This window comes from Centroberyx gerrardi, chromosome 11 (assembly GCF_048128805.1).
Source record: "Centroberyx gerrardi isolate f3 chromosome 11, fCenGer3.hap1.cur.20231027, whole genome shotgun sequence".
Classification (NCBI taxonomy): Eukaryota; Metazoa; Chordata; class Actinopteri; order Beryciformes; family Berycidae; genus Centroberyx; species Centroberyx gerrardi.
In genome coordinates this window covers 6,595,137-6,612,317 of record NC_136007.1, presented here as the reverse complement: position 1 = coordinate 6,612,317, position 17,181 = coordinate 6,595,137, and the positions used below count along the sequence as shown (strand labels likewise).

The window sequence follows — 17,181 nt, the reverse complement described above, 5'->3', positions numbered from 1 at the left end:
ACGCGGGCGCGCCCATAGAAAGAATTTTAGCCGTGCGCGCCGTTGATATGCTGTTATGACTTGTTATGAATGCTAAACCTTATGAGAAGGAACTACAGTAAGCCTATGATACATATCACAGCAGAACAAGAAGCCCCTATATGAATATTATAGGAATATTATAGTGATAGCCTACTATAGGAGATAAAAATACCAAAAGTAGCATAATATCAATATGAAGTCACTGAGTACCATAGATACACTGTAAATGCCTATAGAAATATTATAGGAATAATACAGTAAAACCATTGGAGTAAAATGCACTACAAAATACGATAAATGTAGGCTACTACTGAGTACCACAGACACACTATAATCCCTATAGTAATATTCTAATGAACTATAATTCCATTAGTAGCCTAATATTATAATGATACCATAAGAGATAGCCTATAAATAACATTAAGTAGCCTACAATAAGGTCACTATAAACTCACTATTGAGTACCACAGGCACACTGTCTCTATAGAAATTGTGTTTTTTGTTAGGGAATTCATATTTTATTATTGACCTAGCCTATAACACAGCACTAATATCATATTAATCATGTAATAATTCTGCAGGTATCACGGGTCGTTTTCTATTTGATGACCTATTAAGTGTTGCCTAATCCCGAGTTCCCTCCTTCACAGCGCATTATCAGGCAAAGTACATAATCATTGCTGTTACACATCTGCGACGCGCTAATATCAGCCTAATGGTGAGTAATATAGATATGGGGATTTCTGCAGGTGTCAGAAATAAGATATGATATTGATTGAATCCACTTTGGTTGCACTTGAACAGAAGTGTATGGGATTATGGCCAAAGAACGGATAAACAATATTTTTGGGGGGATAAACACATTTTCCGGGACCTGTTTTGGATATTTTGAGACCCAGACTTAGAGAAAGGTGAGACTGTTTCAGCATTTCGCAATTTTCGACAGCTCAAATAAATAGCCTAGAGAGAGAAATATCTTAGGCTCACATTCAAAGGAAAAATATAGAAACCAAAGGGAGATAATCCCAACAATTCGCTTCTTGGCACATTTACTCTCACACAGTGTTTTTCATCTGGCCGAATATGATTAGTCTAAAACATGCAGGTTAAATATAATATTCCAAAAAGGTTCCTTGTCAACATGAGCGTGAATTAGGTACAGAGAGGTGTGTTTGCTTGCCAAACCTCAGCCTGAATGAGTCCAAATTTAATCTTGTGTAACCTATTATTATAGTCCGGTGAAGAGCAAAGATCAAGTAGCTAGAAATTTTCAGTATGTATTTGGACACCACATTGGCTAAAAAACATTCAGGACCAATGTTCCGTCTAAGCTGTGAGCCAGTGAGCAATAAAGTTTGCTGATTATCACATTGATTGAATAATAATAATATTTTGTCAGTCATTAGTCATTGATCCACTTAATTCCTAGAAATGTAGTCAGTTTGGACGTTTTGGTGGCAAATAACTGGTGGCAAAAGCAATTAAATTAAATGTCTGTGGAGAATTGATTTCCCCTTCACATCACAGAAAGTATTATTTGATGTAAAATGTGCAGCGAAGACACACAGAAACAACAGGCCTACAGGAATAAGTTTCAGACCTTTAAAAAACAAAATGTGACTTAAGGCCAGATAATACTGAGCAGTCCCATGTTAATCGCTTAATCCTTTACAAAATTTCGTATATTTAACATAATCCTTTTTAATCGAGTGGATCAATAGACTGAGGCTATTCAGCCAAGTTGTTCTATATTTATTTTTCCATCATTTATTTTGCCCCTCTTGACAAAAAAGGGGAACAGTGCGGCTTTTCTCGTTAAAAAAAGATTAATTTGGTGGGAGAAAAAATAATGGGCTAAAATATACTTGAAATAAACCTCTATTTTCCTGTAGTTTATTCAAACAAACATATTACCATAAACACATGAAGACTTTGAATCACCTTTTGTATACAGTTTAGGCTAATGAACTTACTTCTGCAAAGTCTTACATTATTACCAACTCGTACAAAACACGTTGCACTCAAGTTAAACATGCGTGGTTTCTATTTCAGCAAACAAAACGAAAACTGTTCGGACGAAAAAAACAAAAACAAAAAAACAACAACATAGAAAAGTAAAAGTCACTGAACGGGATGCGTTTTGGAGTAAAACGTGGCTCCCTGCATAGACGGTAAATAGAAAGCACACAGAAGCAATATAAAAGACTACTTATATGTACAATATAGATTTCTTCTTTTTTTTTAATGGGTCCGGATTCATGTTATATTCGACTTTTTTTTTCTTCCAAATCCGTGTTTAGGTCGAAGCCCCCACCGCAGTCTTCAAAGCAAGCAAGCACAAAAAAAATGCACAAAATTTGTCCCATTGTCTGTTTCTTATGTTAGGCTTATATAGGATATGTACAATGCAGCAATGTAACACGTCTTCATCATTAAAAAAAAAAAAAAAAAAGAAATCCAAAAAACCTGGACATTTCAATTGCTGTGCAAGTTCATTGGTAAACACATACAACCCGCATAATCCATTTTTTTGAAAAATAAATGATTGCAACTAATCCAGTTTAGTTGTCTGTTTGTTTTCCGCAGGTATAGGCTTTTACGCCGTGTCCGCTTATCATATATATATATTTATTTTTTTTATTTTTAATTTACGGCCCCCTTTTTGGCCCGTCAACTGTTATATTGACAGGCGTTCAGGCTCGAGCCGGGGCTTTGCAACCCGCTGTATCCAAAAGTGGGATGCTGTTTGGATTTGAGTCTGAGCGTCGCCAGGCTGGAGTTGCAAGTGTCCCGGTAAACGCTGTACGGAGAGCCGGGCGGCCCGTACGGACAGGCGGAGGACGACATGGCCGAGTTGATGCCGGAGGTGCCGATGCCGTTCAGGTTACTGATGTTGTTGAGGCCCGGGGCCGACATGCCCGGCACGGCGGAGTGACCCATCCCGGAGGCCATGGTCATAGAGGAGATGGAGTTGGGGGCGGAGAACATGGACTGCGAGGTGAGCGGGCTCATGGAGTTGAAGAAGGTGAAGTTCTTGGTGGACAGCGGCGCCGGGGTGAGGCCCTTGTTGGTCCAGTTGTTGTAGGTGTAGGCCGGGTACATGTCGTCGTAGGGCTGCATGAGGCCGCTGAACTGCGGCAGGTAGCTGTTCTTGCACAGATCCATCTGCTGGTTCCGCTCCCGCTTCCTCCACTTGGCCCTGCGGTTTTTGAACCAGACCTGCAGGAGAGAAACAGCGTTAATGTTGCGGGAATTAAAACAGATATATCACCTCCACTGCTCTTATAGGGTGGATTGGTGTTTAGGGCGCCATACACAGCAGATTTTATGGTGTTATTAAATTGTGAGCTTGGAATTGTAAGGTTCTATCTGACTTTTTTATTTTTTTTTAAATCTAAATGATCAACTTATCCACTTTTTTCATTATCTTTGAATGTTACTTTATGCTTGTGTTTTCTGGGGTTCAATATTTCAATAGATAGAAAGTAGGCAGCATAACAGTTTTGCCAGATCGGATGTCAAATCTCTGATGATCAGTATCTCACAGCTGCACTCCATCCGGATACAACCTCATAATTCAAAGCTCAAGAAGTGTTGATTTTTCAGTGACATTTATTTGGAGTTGACAACTTCTAAGTGTTGACTGGAGAGTTGTTTGTCCACTCACAGAGCTGATATGACTCTGGGGCGGCTGCTAAAAGAGCCCTATAGGAATTCAAATTTTACTCTACTTGTATAAAAGATGTAGACAGTGTTAAACATTTTATTTTGAGTGGTTAATTGTATTTTCAAAAATCCATGTTTTTTTTTTACAGGAAATTTCAGACTAATTGCAGTAAACGCATCACAATTGCACTTGATCCTGATTGGCTCCCTGACTAAATAATTACTAAAATTCTTCCAATCAGCCAAGTTTGCAGCATTTGAACTGGAAAGCCTCCACTCAGCAGGTTTACCTCATTTGAATTAGAGGAGCTGCTGCTCTCGGCCAATCAGGATCCAGTATTGTGAGGACTTAGTCTTCAAAATTATTCAACAAATACATTTTTAACTAAACTACATTCATTTGCAAAACATCATGAAGAACATTATTCTTATCCTGAGCCAGATTTGAAAACCAAATTATTAAAACTGAGTCACATGGGACCTTTAATATTGTAGAAATTAAAACAGTGGAATAAAGGAGTTTAGTTCCAAATTGTGTCTAACATTGCTCTTTGGGTAGATATTGGTGTTTAGGCCATCACACTGCAACATTTCCACTGTTAATAAATGTTGATTTTTCAGTGATAATTATTTGGAGTTGTCAGCTGTTGATTGGAGAGTTTTAAAAATCTTATTTTTCTTAAAACAAATGAAAAGTCTGCCAATGGAGTGAGGGAATTCCACTTAAAAAAAGAATTCGTACACTCAATATTGCATTGAATTAAAAAATAGATTTTTTTTTTGCAATTTAATTACTGTCAGACAAATTAAGTTAAACTACAGGCACTCAGGGGCTACATTTAAACGAATCACATATTTATTTAGGCCTACATCTCAACAAAACATACAGCATATTTCACATCATATGTTAGTAACAACACGTGTCGATGTATGTATTTATTAACATACAGTAGGCTATGTCGTGTCGAAAAGTAGGCTACTATAAACGTGTTTTGTCGTAAGCTAGAAGGATGCGTCTGAGTCTTTTTATGAGACGGTTTCATTTTCATTTTTGTTTAATATCTGATTGCACTACAATGATAAATAAACTGAAATTACCGGCTAGTATATTGGTATTTAGGTCAGAGTGTCCAAAATGTAACCAACAACTGAAGTGAAAAATGAGACACACAGAGAGGATAAATCCAAATCCATCAGAAAAACGCCTCTGGATTTCCTCACGCCTTATCAAAACTTGACAAAATATCCGTTAGTCCGCACTCTACAATCCCCCGCACAAGTCATTTTTAATTCACTGTAGAAACAGTTTACAAGTAGTATCATCTCTCTGGCCCAGAGAGGCTATTTATAGCCCTGCAGGGAACAGGGTGGTATTGACAAATTGTCCACAAAGACATGAGCGATGTGACAGAAGCTGCAGAGGCGACATGCAGGCTTGGATTGAGGCTTCAGCTTCCTATAGGCTACACGAGATAATGAAAATAATATTCTAGCTTTAATGCAATGTAAACAAGTCTAAACTACATTACAGCTAATTAAACCAATTATTCATGGCATTCAAAATAGTTAACCCCCCACAATTCACATAGTATCCAGATTAGAATTGCATCGTTAAATCTCAAAAATATCAATACTGTCCAGCTTGATTAAATACTAATGGAATTAAAAGGTCAAGTCCAAAACCTGTAAAAGTGTCAAAACACACATCTTTTATTAAAAGACGAGGTATGAATCTGAAATATTCAGGCTGCGCTGCCTGGCGATCCGAGTCAATAAGCTGCAGTTTATTTCTCTCGGCGAAATAAAGGCTGCAGTGTTGGAAATTAATTCCGCCTTGGCCCCAGAATTAAAAAAAAAAAAAAAGAAAATCCAGTATTACAGCCTTGTTCTGAGACTTTTACTTTTTTTCCTGCACTTAAAAGAGCTGTATGTATTTTTTAATGCAATTTGAGACGGTGGATTTAGCAAGGCCGAGCCGTCAGGCGCCAGTTGCTGTAAATTAAAACCAACTGCAATTGCTTTGTTTTTAATGCGCAGTTCTTGCATCGCAATCCAAGACATTTTTGTGAGACAATTCTAAAAACGCAGCCTGCGTTTAGACCTGTGTAAATACAGCGCGGTGGTGAAAAGCAAATGCAAATGCAAATGCACTGGTTAGCCTGTTATTGTGTCAGCTATTTTATACTTTAAAGGGGCCCTATAATATGAATTCATTTCCCTGTTTATTTACATATATTACCAAAGCTGTGTAATGAAGGCATTATTATTTTATTTTGTTTAAGTGGTTAAATTTAAAGTTACTGCATTTTCAAAAATCCATCCCTTTTTCACTGCCGTTTCAGACAAACTCCACTCCCCCCATCATAACTGGACTTGGTTTTGATTGGATTCCCTCTCTATAAAACTGCTGAAAGATCCACCCTAAATAAATAAAATCACATGTTGCTCCTATATCTTGGACAGTTCCATGTAGATTTGGCAGCTTGAACAAATCTCTTCCAAAGGGAGAAACCAAGGTCCAGTCTGGTGATGATGTCATCAAAAAGACAAATCCTCCACTGGCTCCATTAGCAGCAAATACACCCTTAAAAAGGATGTGTCACTTTCAGCATATCCAAATAGTTTAGGACAGCTTCCATTTGTGGTACTTTTCAATAAAACACATGTTAATTAATATCAATGTAAACATATGTGCCAAATGTGCAGTTTCAGCCTGTGTTGTGTTGAATGCTGCTGTCCCAGTGTTTGAAAATGACACATGTATTTTAACAGTGTAACTGAGACTTTTTGGATGTGCTAGCTTACAGTCAGGGTTGGTTGCATTTTCCTGCTTAATATCTGTTAGCACTACAATTTCCCCCCAATTTATTGTCAACGGAGTTTCCTCAGCTTGTCTCTAACATCACAGATTTGGTTTTCTGCCTTCTAGCAGAAACATCACCGGAATAATAGTGTTGAATAAGCGCACAGAACAAAAATCAAAACCAAATCCTCGGGGAAAGACATATCTAGTCTGTGATGAATATATAGACCTACATAACGGCAGATACGAACTCCTATAACATAACTACAGTGTTTCGTAGGCCCTGATGGGAAGTATCACCGCCGGTCTGCGTCGTCATCCTCAGTGGAGAGACTGACCACTGTAACGCTCGGGGAGGGAAATCAACCGTGTCAGTTTTGCCCCATAATGTCAGTGATAACAAGTAATTATCGCGGTGAAATCATCACAACTATTATACCCAAGTGTAGCCTTGAAGTTAAGCCTTTAACGGCAAGTTTCAGCTGGATTTTTTTTAACCTAAGAATTGTTTTATTTATTTGGTTATTTGGTCTTAGAATTTCCTTTTTAATTTGTTGCAATGCCTTAGAAGAATTCTATTATTTATTTTGTGTCATAGAATTCTCTCACCCGTTTGGCCAATTACCTTAGAATTCTCTTATATATTTACTAAATAGCTTTTACGCACGCATTACACACGCTTTACGCACGGCCTGCCGGTCTCTTACCCGGACTCTGGCCTCGGTCAGGTTGGTCCACACGGCGATCTCCTCCCTGGTGCTCATGTCCGGGTAGCGGTTCCGCTGGAAAGTGGCTTCCAGTTCCTGCAGCTGCTGGCTGGTGAAGTGAGTCCGCTGCCGCCGCTGCTTCTTCTTCTTGGGATCGTCCGCGTTCCCGTCATCGCTTCTGTGTTCAACGCTCCTCTCCTTTTCTGTGAATCATGAAAAGAGGGGGGAATTATTGTTTATAGGCTACTTTCAGTGGCATGCAAATGGTTGACCTTTTTGCCTACAAATGTCACTATTCACACTCCCAAAGCCTCAAAACTCTTCAGACTGCAGATTTTAAGCAACGGGCAAAACAACCAAAGCTTTAGGCCAACTATAACTGCAAAGGCCCGTCCCGCGTGTGAATGAAGCAAATCCAAAGCTAAAAAAGTATATTTTCAAAAGCCTTCACACAAAGAATAAGCCTGAAAAGGATAGTGACGTCTTAAAGTCAAATATTAACAAATTTGTCTTGGAGTTTGTTTCTGTCAGACTCGCTGTTAGATTTGCTTCAGAATACGTTGTTAGATCAATATTACTCTCTTTACAAGGTCTACCCTCTCTTATCTCCCACCTGCTATCGTGTAGTCGTGTCCTAACAAGATAGTCTCATTAAACTGAAGGGTCTACACGTGGAAGGTTAATCGCAAAAAGGGAATAGTCCCATGAATGTTTACCAAAAATATAAGCAATGAATGGCGGACTATTTATGACCAACATAATGCTTAATTCAAGCCCCATAAATAATCTTAACATGGTGATACAGAGGAGAATTTACCCACATATTTGATCAAGTGACTGAGAACCATTTCTTGCTCTTGTCCTGCTGCAGTTTGGGTAGCAGCAGAGCACAAAGCGCCTTTGTTTTTTTTTTCTGAAAACATGACAAACCTTAAGAATACAAGAATAAACAGCCAACATTTGAACAGCTTGCTGCTTGCGATTCTGCTAGAATTATTGTTAGTGCAAGCCTGCTGGCTTTTAGTTTAGCTCGGTAGAAAGGCCTATTATTTATAGTTTATTATAATGCATTTACTGACAGCAGGCCAGGCTGTGCAGTATGCACATTTTTCCTTGACAGACCTCAGGATCCTGCCAAGTGTTTGGTTCAGCGCAATAAACAAGAAATGGGGTGTAGTTATCTATCAGCCAAAACAGACTATTTTCCTTTTCAAAGTCTATAGTATATGCCTGACTATTAAACTGGTAGAAAGAATGGAAATAGGCCTGTATAGACCGAGGCTAAGATTTACTGCACGTGTAGCCTTTTGATTTATTTTATCTATTTGTCTATGCCACTGTGACAGCTCACATTCGAAATAAATTGTCATTAGAATCAGAATAAACAGGCAGTGGGATTCACCAGTCAGCCCAAACAGTCTATATCTCCTTTCCCCAAAGCATAAAGGTGATACGACGCTGGCAGAGCGGGTGCTTCTGACAGCCCGCCGTAACGTGCTTATGGAGACATTAAATAAACTGTTATTGCAATCAGAAGAAGGAACTGAGTTGCCATTGCACTCTCAACAGTGTACCTGCCAACTCTGTGTCTGACGACTCGCTGCTTGAGTTCTCTAAAGTTTCTCGACTGCTGTTCGAAGTTCTCGGTAAATGAAACGTCGAGGCCACGTCGCGGGGCGGCGGTGCTCTCACTGCCTCTGCGATTCTGTCCAAATTCATCCCACCTTGAAGAGAATGATGCGTATAAAGAGGAAACGGGGTGAATCCTATGGTGCACGGAGCTTTCCTCCTCAACAGCTATGCTACAAAAAATCCACCCGCTGCCAAAGACACACCGCTGCATGAGAAGATAAAAAACCGTGCAGGCAAGATTTCCACGAGAATTTTAGTTCTTCGGAAAAAAAAAGAGAGAGAGAGAGAGAGAGAGAGAAAAAAAATATAACACAGCCCCCTTTTCCCCCTGTGCAGCAGTGACGGGCCAGCGCGCTCTGCTCGTATCCGCTGAGGGAAAAGCCTCTGCCCGCTGTGACCGAGAGGAAGCTCTGGCTCTCCAACCTAGAGATGGGACCCACCCATCTGCTGCGTTTAACCTCCCCAAAATGAGAGCGAGTCCCACCCACAAAGGCTGCTCACTGCAAAAAATATCCACCCAAACAAGTCATGCAGTCCAGCGTTGAGGCTTCAAATCTTAGTTTAGTGTAGAATCTGCCATTAAGGTGAGATATTTCCACTTTTTTCCAATGCAAATCAGCAGATTTCTCGAATAAAGTGTCATTATCTGTCATTAAAAATCTGCTTTATCTGAAAAAATTCCCACTTAATTCAAGAAAAACCTCGAAACAGGTGAAACTGCAATGGAAACAAGGGAACTTATCTCCCCCGCTGGCACTTATTTAAAAAATATATAAGGTTTTAAGGCTCACTACTAGACTGAATGCCTTGTTACGGTGGATATTTTTTGCAGTGTTCAGTCGCTTTTTTAGCGGGGTTATCTCACGGGAGCGAGCAATGCAACGCTTTGCTTTTTTGGAGTAAAATGGGCCTTTTATTCGTGCAGGCATGTTTGAAATACGTCCAGTGCAACGCAATGGAACGGGCAGCTGGGTGCGCTTATATACACACTCCCACACAATGTATATCTCGGATATGTACTGAGCTGAATAAACATTTGCCATCCACGCGGGCCTGCCCAGTTACTGTTTTTTCAGCGCAGCGCATGAAAAGTGCATGATAATATACACTTTATTCTGTGTATGAATGAGACGCACTGTAAACTGTGAAGTGTCATTCTATCAGCTCACTGGCAGCGAGGTTTTGCTTCGCTTTTTCTTGTTCTCCGACATATAAACAATCAGGCCTAATAAAAGCGAGGCGGATCAAAGAGCGCAGATGAATCTCTCTCTCTCTCTCTCTCTCTCTCTCTCTCTCTCTCTCTCTCTCTCTCTCTCTTATATTATACAACATTATCTTGCTGCGTCTTGTCCAGGTGCCACATCATCCATTGGCTGTTACTGTAGGCTATTTTCTGTTGCAGGGCCAACATTATTATCTGCTAAATAAATCAGTGAATAAATTCTAATCATGCAGCAAATCTCCAAGCACTGCGCTAGTCTCCAAACAGCCACCAGTTCCGTATAACACATAACAAATGTTCTATTTTCTTTCAAAGTATTAATATCCCACACTCGATCCCAACCTACAAAATCCCACTATGATTGGACGGACTTGATTAGTGAGATTATTAGTCTTACTACAGATATAATACGAGTTCAAACAGATTACCTGAACATGGAAAGTCATTAGCTACTAATTAAGGATATATTTGAACCTCAGTATCCATTTATGCACAAACTGTGGCTTTTTCCAGGTTTGCGGACATCATGAATCAGCCGTTCACAGACTAAAGATGTTTTTGAGTGATAGCCTATTAAATGGAGATTAAATCGATTGGAGCAAATTTTAGTCCAAAAACAATTAAGTTTTACTGAGAAAAACATGGGGCAATTTAGATCAAGTTGGGGAAAGAGTAAGCCTATGCTGCTTAAATATATATATATATATAAAAACAACAACAAAAAAACAATGCATCCTGAAACTCAGCTCCAATCAACAGTCAGGACAACCTCGGTTCAGTTTTTCCAGATTCATAATGGAAGCTATTAAAATATCATGGTATTTCTCTAATCTCTGTAATCCCCACCACGCTTACAAAGTGCCTGCGATGCCTCACATTGCACTTAAAGTAAACTAATACCCTGATTTCTGTGTCTGTAACTTCATGATCTGCCCAGATGTGGACTTGCTGTTCCAGTGTGTGTCGCACTGGGCCGGATCCCAGTCCCAGTGGAAACGAGATGCTTGCTGTAAACCTATTCCTCTGTTCCTCTGTCAGAAACTCAGCGCTGTAACTGTAACTGTAACTGAGCGGCGCCTGCTGGTCAGAAGATACGGGGGCGAAACGTCATATTGTCAATTATTTTGACGTCAGGATGGCGCCAGGTAAGGTATTATAGTGAGGTATTATAACACTTCCCAGGCTTAAGCAGGCCCGATTCATTCTGGGATTTCAGAAGATATTGGATTTTATTTTGCTTGAGACCAAGAGAGTATACTCAATCTGGCTTTATTTTTCTAATAGGGTCTATATCAGTTTCCAGTTCATGCGTAATTGAGCATGTGTCCTGCAAAATCTCCATCTTGACAAGTCATTTACTCTAGTATTGAGTCTTTAAATATTACTTTTCTTAAAACAAGTAAGTGGGATGAGAAAAAATTCTTAGGCCTGTACTTGTTTCCAATCAACTTGAAACAATTTTCTTGAATCATATAAATATTTATTTTCTAATAAAACATCCTCAAACAAGTGGAACTATCTCACCCTACTTGTTCACTTGTTTTAAGTAAAATAAGATCTGAGTGACTAAATGACTTGTTAGATGGATATTTACAGTGATATGCGCAATTACGCGTAAGCGGGAAACTGGAAGCCTGTATAAGAAAAATAAAAACAAATTGCAGATTTCGTATTGTAACAGTGTGGATTAAAGGCTCTCGGTGTCTCTTGGAACATGAGACTGGCTGGCTTGTTGACTTGCTGCTCGGCCTGTAGCCTACATGTGTCAGGTGAAGCACATGGGCCCGGGCCTCTGCTGCTGCAGTCTGACTCGGACCGTCCCGGCGCCAGGCTTAAGCATTTTCGACCTTTGTGTGACAGTGACTTTTGACATGAGATCCCCGTCCGACCGGAAAACTCCCCCGAAGGCCCTTTCAAAAGGCAATTGTGCAACCTCTCAACAATCACTTGCCTTTTTCCATGTGTATTCGTTCAGCTTTTTCACGAGCGTAAAGCAAGCCTGTTATGAAGCCTCTCTCTGCACAATGCGGTATCTTAAGAGAGGGGCCTATTGAATGTTACCAGGTTACCTCAGCACGTTAATAACCTGCCATATGAACAAGGAAATCAAATTATGTGTGAAATATGAATACTAAGAAATGGCATTCACCGTTCCACAAAATTTGAGTTTTTATTTTTTGTGTTTTGGGCATAATCTGCCTTTTGCAACTTTAAGTGTACAGGGAAGTGACACTAACTCATCCACCATGCATCTTGGTGGGTACAGTGACCGTCCCGTAACAGGTTCGATCCCCGCATCAGCCCTACATCCTGCTGAAGTGCCCTTGAGCAAAACCCCGTGAACCCCAACCCTCTGTCAAATCGCCCCGCCTGGACAGGAGCTGCAGCCAAAATGCGTAAAATGCAACTGTTAGAAGATATTGGCTAAATGAGTCAATTTCATCTAATTCAAGCTGAAACCAGGACTGAAGAAGACTGTTCTTCTTGCGGGTTTGGCAGCACGAGGCCTTGTGGGTGACGCAATCACGTTTATGAGTAACCAGGAGACTCTGCGGGGTAATGATGTCCGCGTTTTGTTATAAGTGACCTCAAGGACCTGGTCATCCCAGTGTGTCAACAGCTGGTATTTACTATGCAGATTGTGTAGTATAGGCTGAATGGACTGAGAGTCATAATTGGCGTGTGTGTGTGTGTGTGTGTGTGTGTGTGTGTGTGTGGGGGGGTTATCGTGGGTCCATTGTGTATCATTGGAGTGCATAATGGTTTGGTCAATATATTTTAATTCAAGAGCAGTGGTGTAGCTGTATCCTTAAGAAAAATACCTATAATCTTATAATACATTTACAGACATAATGATACTATACAAATATTACAGCAAGACTATAAACTATGTGTAACCTCCTATAGGAATATTATAGGGATATTATAGTGACACAGAATAGCAGACACACTTTAAGTCGCTTTAGGAATATTATAGTAATATTATAGTGATACCATAGGAGATAAAAATACCATAAAGCAAGATAAGATCACTATAAACCCACACTGTAAATCCCTATAGGAATATTATAGGATTTACTCTACATAGTGATTTTTCGTTAGGTGGGGTTAGTTTCGTTAGTTACTGTGATCCTACACCATCCTGTGTATTCGAGTAGATATTAGACTGATAGATGGGGCTAATCTAAATACCCAGAATAAGAGGAGGCCATCCCTACCTACACTCTGACTCTTCCTCTGTTCTTAGGGCACTTGCGTGTGATGGATGAGCTAAAAAGCCTTTCCATCCGGCAGGACAGGTTAAAGGCCAGTGGCAACGCAAACACTCATATTTTTCCTCCAAGAAGTGAAAATAAACTCGACGACCGCCGTTAATCATACACCAAACATACACACAAAAAAATGTATTTTGTCCCACTGTATGGTAACCAAACAGAGTATAAGCCTATACCATGGGACCAAACAAAAACATATAGAAAATTAAAGCTGGGCTGCAGATTGAAAGGGAGGCAGCCATGCAGATGTAACTGGACACGGCGGGTAACTGGAGAAGGACGGGGCTGATGACATTATTGCCTTGGTGATGGTTTCCCTGCGCGGTCCAAGGCCTGCGTGACCCGCAGCCTGACAACCACCAGCAACATGACATGCGGTGATGCAGTTGTAAATAAAAATTGGATGAGCAATAACGAACAAATTGGAAAGCATGAATTTTATCTTCTTAAAGACTCTATTCTCATATAACTTACATCAGTTTGGTACGATTTACTATGATGTTTACTATATCATAAAAAAATCATATTAGCCTAAAAATGTGGGTAAAGTATATTCTGCAAATTCAAAGGTGGATAATGAGGACTTTTTTTTTTATAACACTTTCACACACTTTTGAAAAAATAGTAGGCCTACTTGCATAATTAATCTAATGCCAACTTTTAGATTCCATCATGACTTTAAATCCAGGTCCATTGTGCTCCAAATGCTCACCGACAATACAAACCTGAACTGATCCTACACAACTTCAGAATCCATTTAAAAACCTCAAACTGGGTTTATCACATCCAGGCTGCTGTCAGTCAAAGCCTCTATCAGCCAGTTGGTCTTCATAATGAGGTTTTGACTTTGTGGCGAGGCGACCAGTTTGTTTACGATGCATTAAGGATCTTAAGGCCTTTAAGTTGAAACCGTTCTAAAGTCTGTAAAGTCTGTATATTATTGTTTCAAAATCTTCTGGTGGTGCCTGCTATCATGAAAACATAAAAAGTCCGAGATTTTTCCAGATTTCTCCATTTAGGCACGGCTCTTTGGTCTCTGGTCAGATATATAGAGGAGTGTAAAATGTAAACCCATCCAAACTGTTTAACCACCTTTTTATTTGTGATATGAAACTTACTCACTTGTTCATGGCATTCGTTACAGTGATACGTATAAGATTTATTTAAGTTATATGAAAATGGGGTAAATTTCTATTTTGAAAACAGTTTATTATTTATATTGGTGTATATTTTCCATATGGCTCACAGTTTATCCACTTTTACCTGGTCAGTATTTAAAGGCGATGCACGTGGAATATTAATGCAATTTTACCTTCAGCAGGAACAGGAATTGTGACTTGGAGGAAATCAAAAATATAAAACACACAAATATACAGAAAAACAATAAAGCTGATCGCAGCTGTCAGTAAAATTGCTCCCATACATCGGGTCAAAATTCAGTCTGCTCTCATTACATTTAGATTTCAGCACTCTGTCATTTGCATCTCATTATCTGATATTTCCGCATATCAGCATGTCTTACAACCCCCTGCGCACTAATACACCGCATATCATGAATATCTGTACAGTCACTGTTAACACGCACAGTCTACGTGTTGTGATATTTACCCCTGATAAGTTTAACCCGTAATAACCTTTCAATACGGGGCTCAATTTCAACTGGTTCATGTGCCAAGCAAGAAGCAGGCCTCGACCTTCCTGAATCCTTTTGCTCGAGTAACCTCACCGTTTCTAATTTTGCAAACTTGACGGGCAAAATATTAACAAACTATACAGAAAAATCAAATTATCTTAAAGGCAATACAGTGGTCTATGAGAGAAAAGATACAAGTCATACCTGGATCCCCGCAAGAAATTACATTCTTCGACAGATTCAGTTCCATTCCAGTTGCCTGAAAAACAAAACAAGCAAGTTGCATCAACGTTAATTCTCCTGCATGTGGAAGAATTTAAAGAGTGTTTGAGGAGAAAAGACAAGACAATTTCTTTGTCTCTCTTCAACCAAATGTCTGTGTCTATGCTGAAGGTGTTAAGGTTAGTTCAGACTAAAACACGTCAAACCGTCTAAAAATAAGACAAATAATCGGATGATACAACATTAATCCTTTATAACCTTCGGAAATCTTATTTTCTAGTATTTTCCAATATTTTCTAGTAACCTTGTTTCTGTGCCTTTTGACTGTCTTGATTGTGAAACACTTTGTATTTTTGTTTTAGAAAACTGCCTTTACAAATAAGGTTATAAAGGAAAAAAAGGAGTTCCACTATGGCGACCCTCAGGCAAAAAATGTACTTTATTTCACAAGCTTTTCATTAAGCAACAACCCCAAACCAAACAACAACTTCAGCAAATGCCTTCACACACCAAAACCCAATAGAAACTCTGTCTATCTTTGTATTATTATAAAATATTTATTCTCTAACCAATGTGCTGTGGGCCTCATCCCAGTGATCCCAGTCACACACACACACACACACACACACACACACACACACACACACACACACACACACACACACTCCTTATCTGCTGGAATCCCTTTGCTGGCTTTACGTCCACAGTAAATCTTCGCATAACTCCCTTCTTTTCCTCCGTGTTCGCACGCATCCAGGCGCGCACACGGCAGCCCATTATTTTCATTTGGTTCATTTACCGTGTCAGTCAGAGATTATTGGATATTCACGGCAGAGTGCACTGGAAATATAATTCTGGCTATAACAAATGTTGCTTCTAGTCATGAGGGTATTGGTGAATGCACCCACCTAAGCGTTACACTGCTGATAATGGTAATATCCTGAAAACTAAATAGATTTGACTTCTGCAAAGATGCAAATTGATATTTCTTCAAGTCCTGCCCTTGTTTTTACTCCAGAAATCGTTACCGTGGCCACGCGTAACGCTCCATCCACTCAGCGAGCTGTTTATGGGACGCTCCGGTCACTGAAATAAGCCTGTTTGACCCCGAACTACAACATGCATCTTTCTAGTGAGTCGGCATGTGTCAATATTTGCTCTTTTTTTTTCACGCTCGACACGGACCCCAGTGTGACTCATATTTAAACTGGGTGGATTGCCGCGTATAAACACAGCAGCAGCAGCAGCAGCATCCGAGGCAGGACGGCGGCCGTCCTCACACCAAACTCTACGGCAGTTTCCCCCGCAGCTCGTTTTCAGTCAGTTCGTAGTTGTGTGTTTTACTCACCAGTTGGTTCCCAGCAGAGGCAGACAAAGAAAAAAAAAAGGAATAAAAACCCTCAGAGTTTCCCCATGCAGGTGTTCAGTAAATCCACTTTTAGCGTCTGTGCTGCGCGCGCTGCGTCCAGGATAATGAGCGCTTTGGTTTTGGTTGCGTCTCTGCAGCGCTGCCTTGGTTTTCTTCACCAGCCTTCTTCTGCACGCCTCGCGGTGACGTCACGCCAGCACCCCCCTGTACCCCCCTCCCCCCCCCCCCCCCCCCATCCTCAGCTTCTTCACCCTCATCCTCATCCTCTCCCCACCTTCATTCTCATCGTCTTTATCCTCATCATCTTAATTCCCACTTTTATCTTCATCCTCACCCTCATTCTCTTCCTCTTCCTCATAGTCATCCCCATCTTCATCCTCATCCTCCCCCATCCTAATCTTCCTAATCCTCATTTTCCCTCATCTTCATTCCCATCCTCATCATCTTCATCCCTACTTTTGTCCTCATGATCACCCCCATTCTCTTCCTCTTCCTCATCTTCATCCCCATCTTCATCCTCATCCTCCCCCATCCTAATCTTCCTAATCCTCATTTTCCCTCATCTTCATTCCCATCCTCATCATCTTCATCCCTACTTGTGTCCTCATGATCACCCTCATTCTCTTCCTCT

General features: G+C 40.2%; 1 protein-coding gene across 4 annotated transcripts; it reads right to left on the bottom strand.

Annotated features, from left to right (window-relative positions):
- Positions 1 to 1,883: 1,883 nt before the first annotated feature.
- pitx1 (paired-like homeodomain 1) lies at positions 1,884 to 16,658 on the bottom strand. Of its 4 annotated transcripts, none has more exons than XM_071902362.2 (5): positions 16,530 to 16,658; positions 15,164 to 15,218; positions 8,772 to 8,921; positions 7,198 to 7,400; positions 1,884 to 3,240 (listed from the first exon to the last, which is right to left on the bottom strand). In XM_071902362.2, exons 2-5 carry the CDS (start codon positions 15,207 to 15,209, stop codon positions 2,692 to 2,694), a joined length of 948 nt encoding a protein of 315 aa, XP_071758463.1. In that variant the 5' UTR covers positions 15,210 to 15,218; positions 16,530 to 16,658; the 3' UTR covers positions 1,884 to 2,691. The 4 variants fall into 4 exon arrangements, with proteins under 4 accessions (XP_071758463.1, XP_071758464.1, XP_071758465.1 ...); XM_071902363.2 differs by lacking the exon at positions 16,530 to 16,658 and adding an exon at positions 16,210 to 16,224; XM_071902364.2 differs by lacking the exon at positions 8,772 to 8,921.
- Positions 16,659 to 17,181: the final 523 nt, after the last annotated feature.

Bases quoted from the DNA above. Each gene is read 5' to 3' on its own strand.
- pitx1 (XM_071902362.2), bottom strand. From the start codon at position 15,209: ATGGAACTGAATCTGTCGAAGAATGTAATTTCTTGCGGGGATCCAG. The intron at 7,401-8,771 runs GTACACTGTTGA...CATGATTCACAG, and splicing joins GTCAGACACAGAGTTGGCAG to AAAAGGAGAGGAGCGTTGAA. The intron at 3,241-7,197 runs GTAAGAGACCGG...TCTCTCCTGCAG, and splicing joins TGACCGAGGCCAGAGTCCGG to GTCTGGTTCAAAAACCGCAG.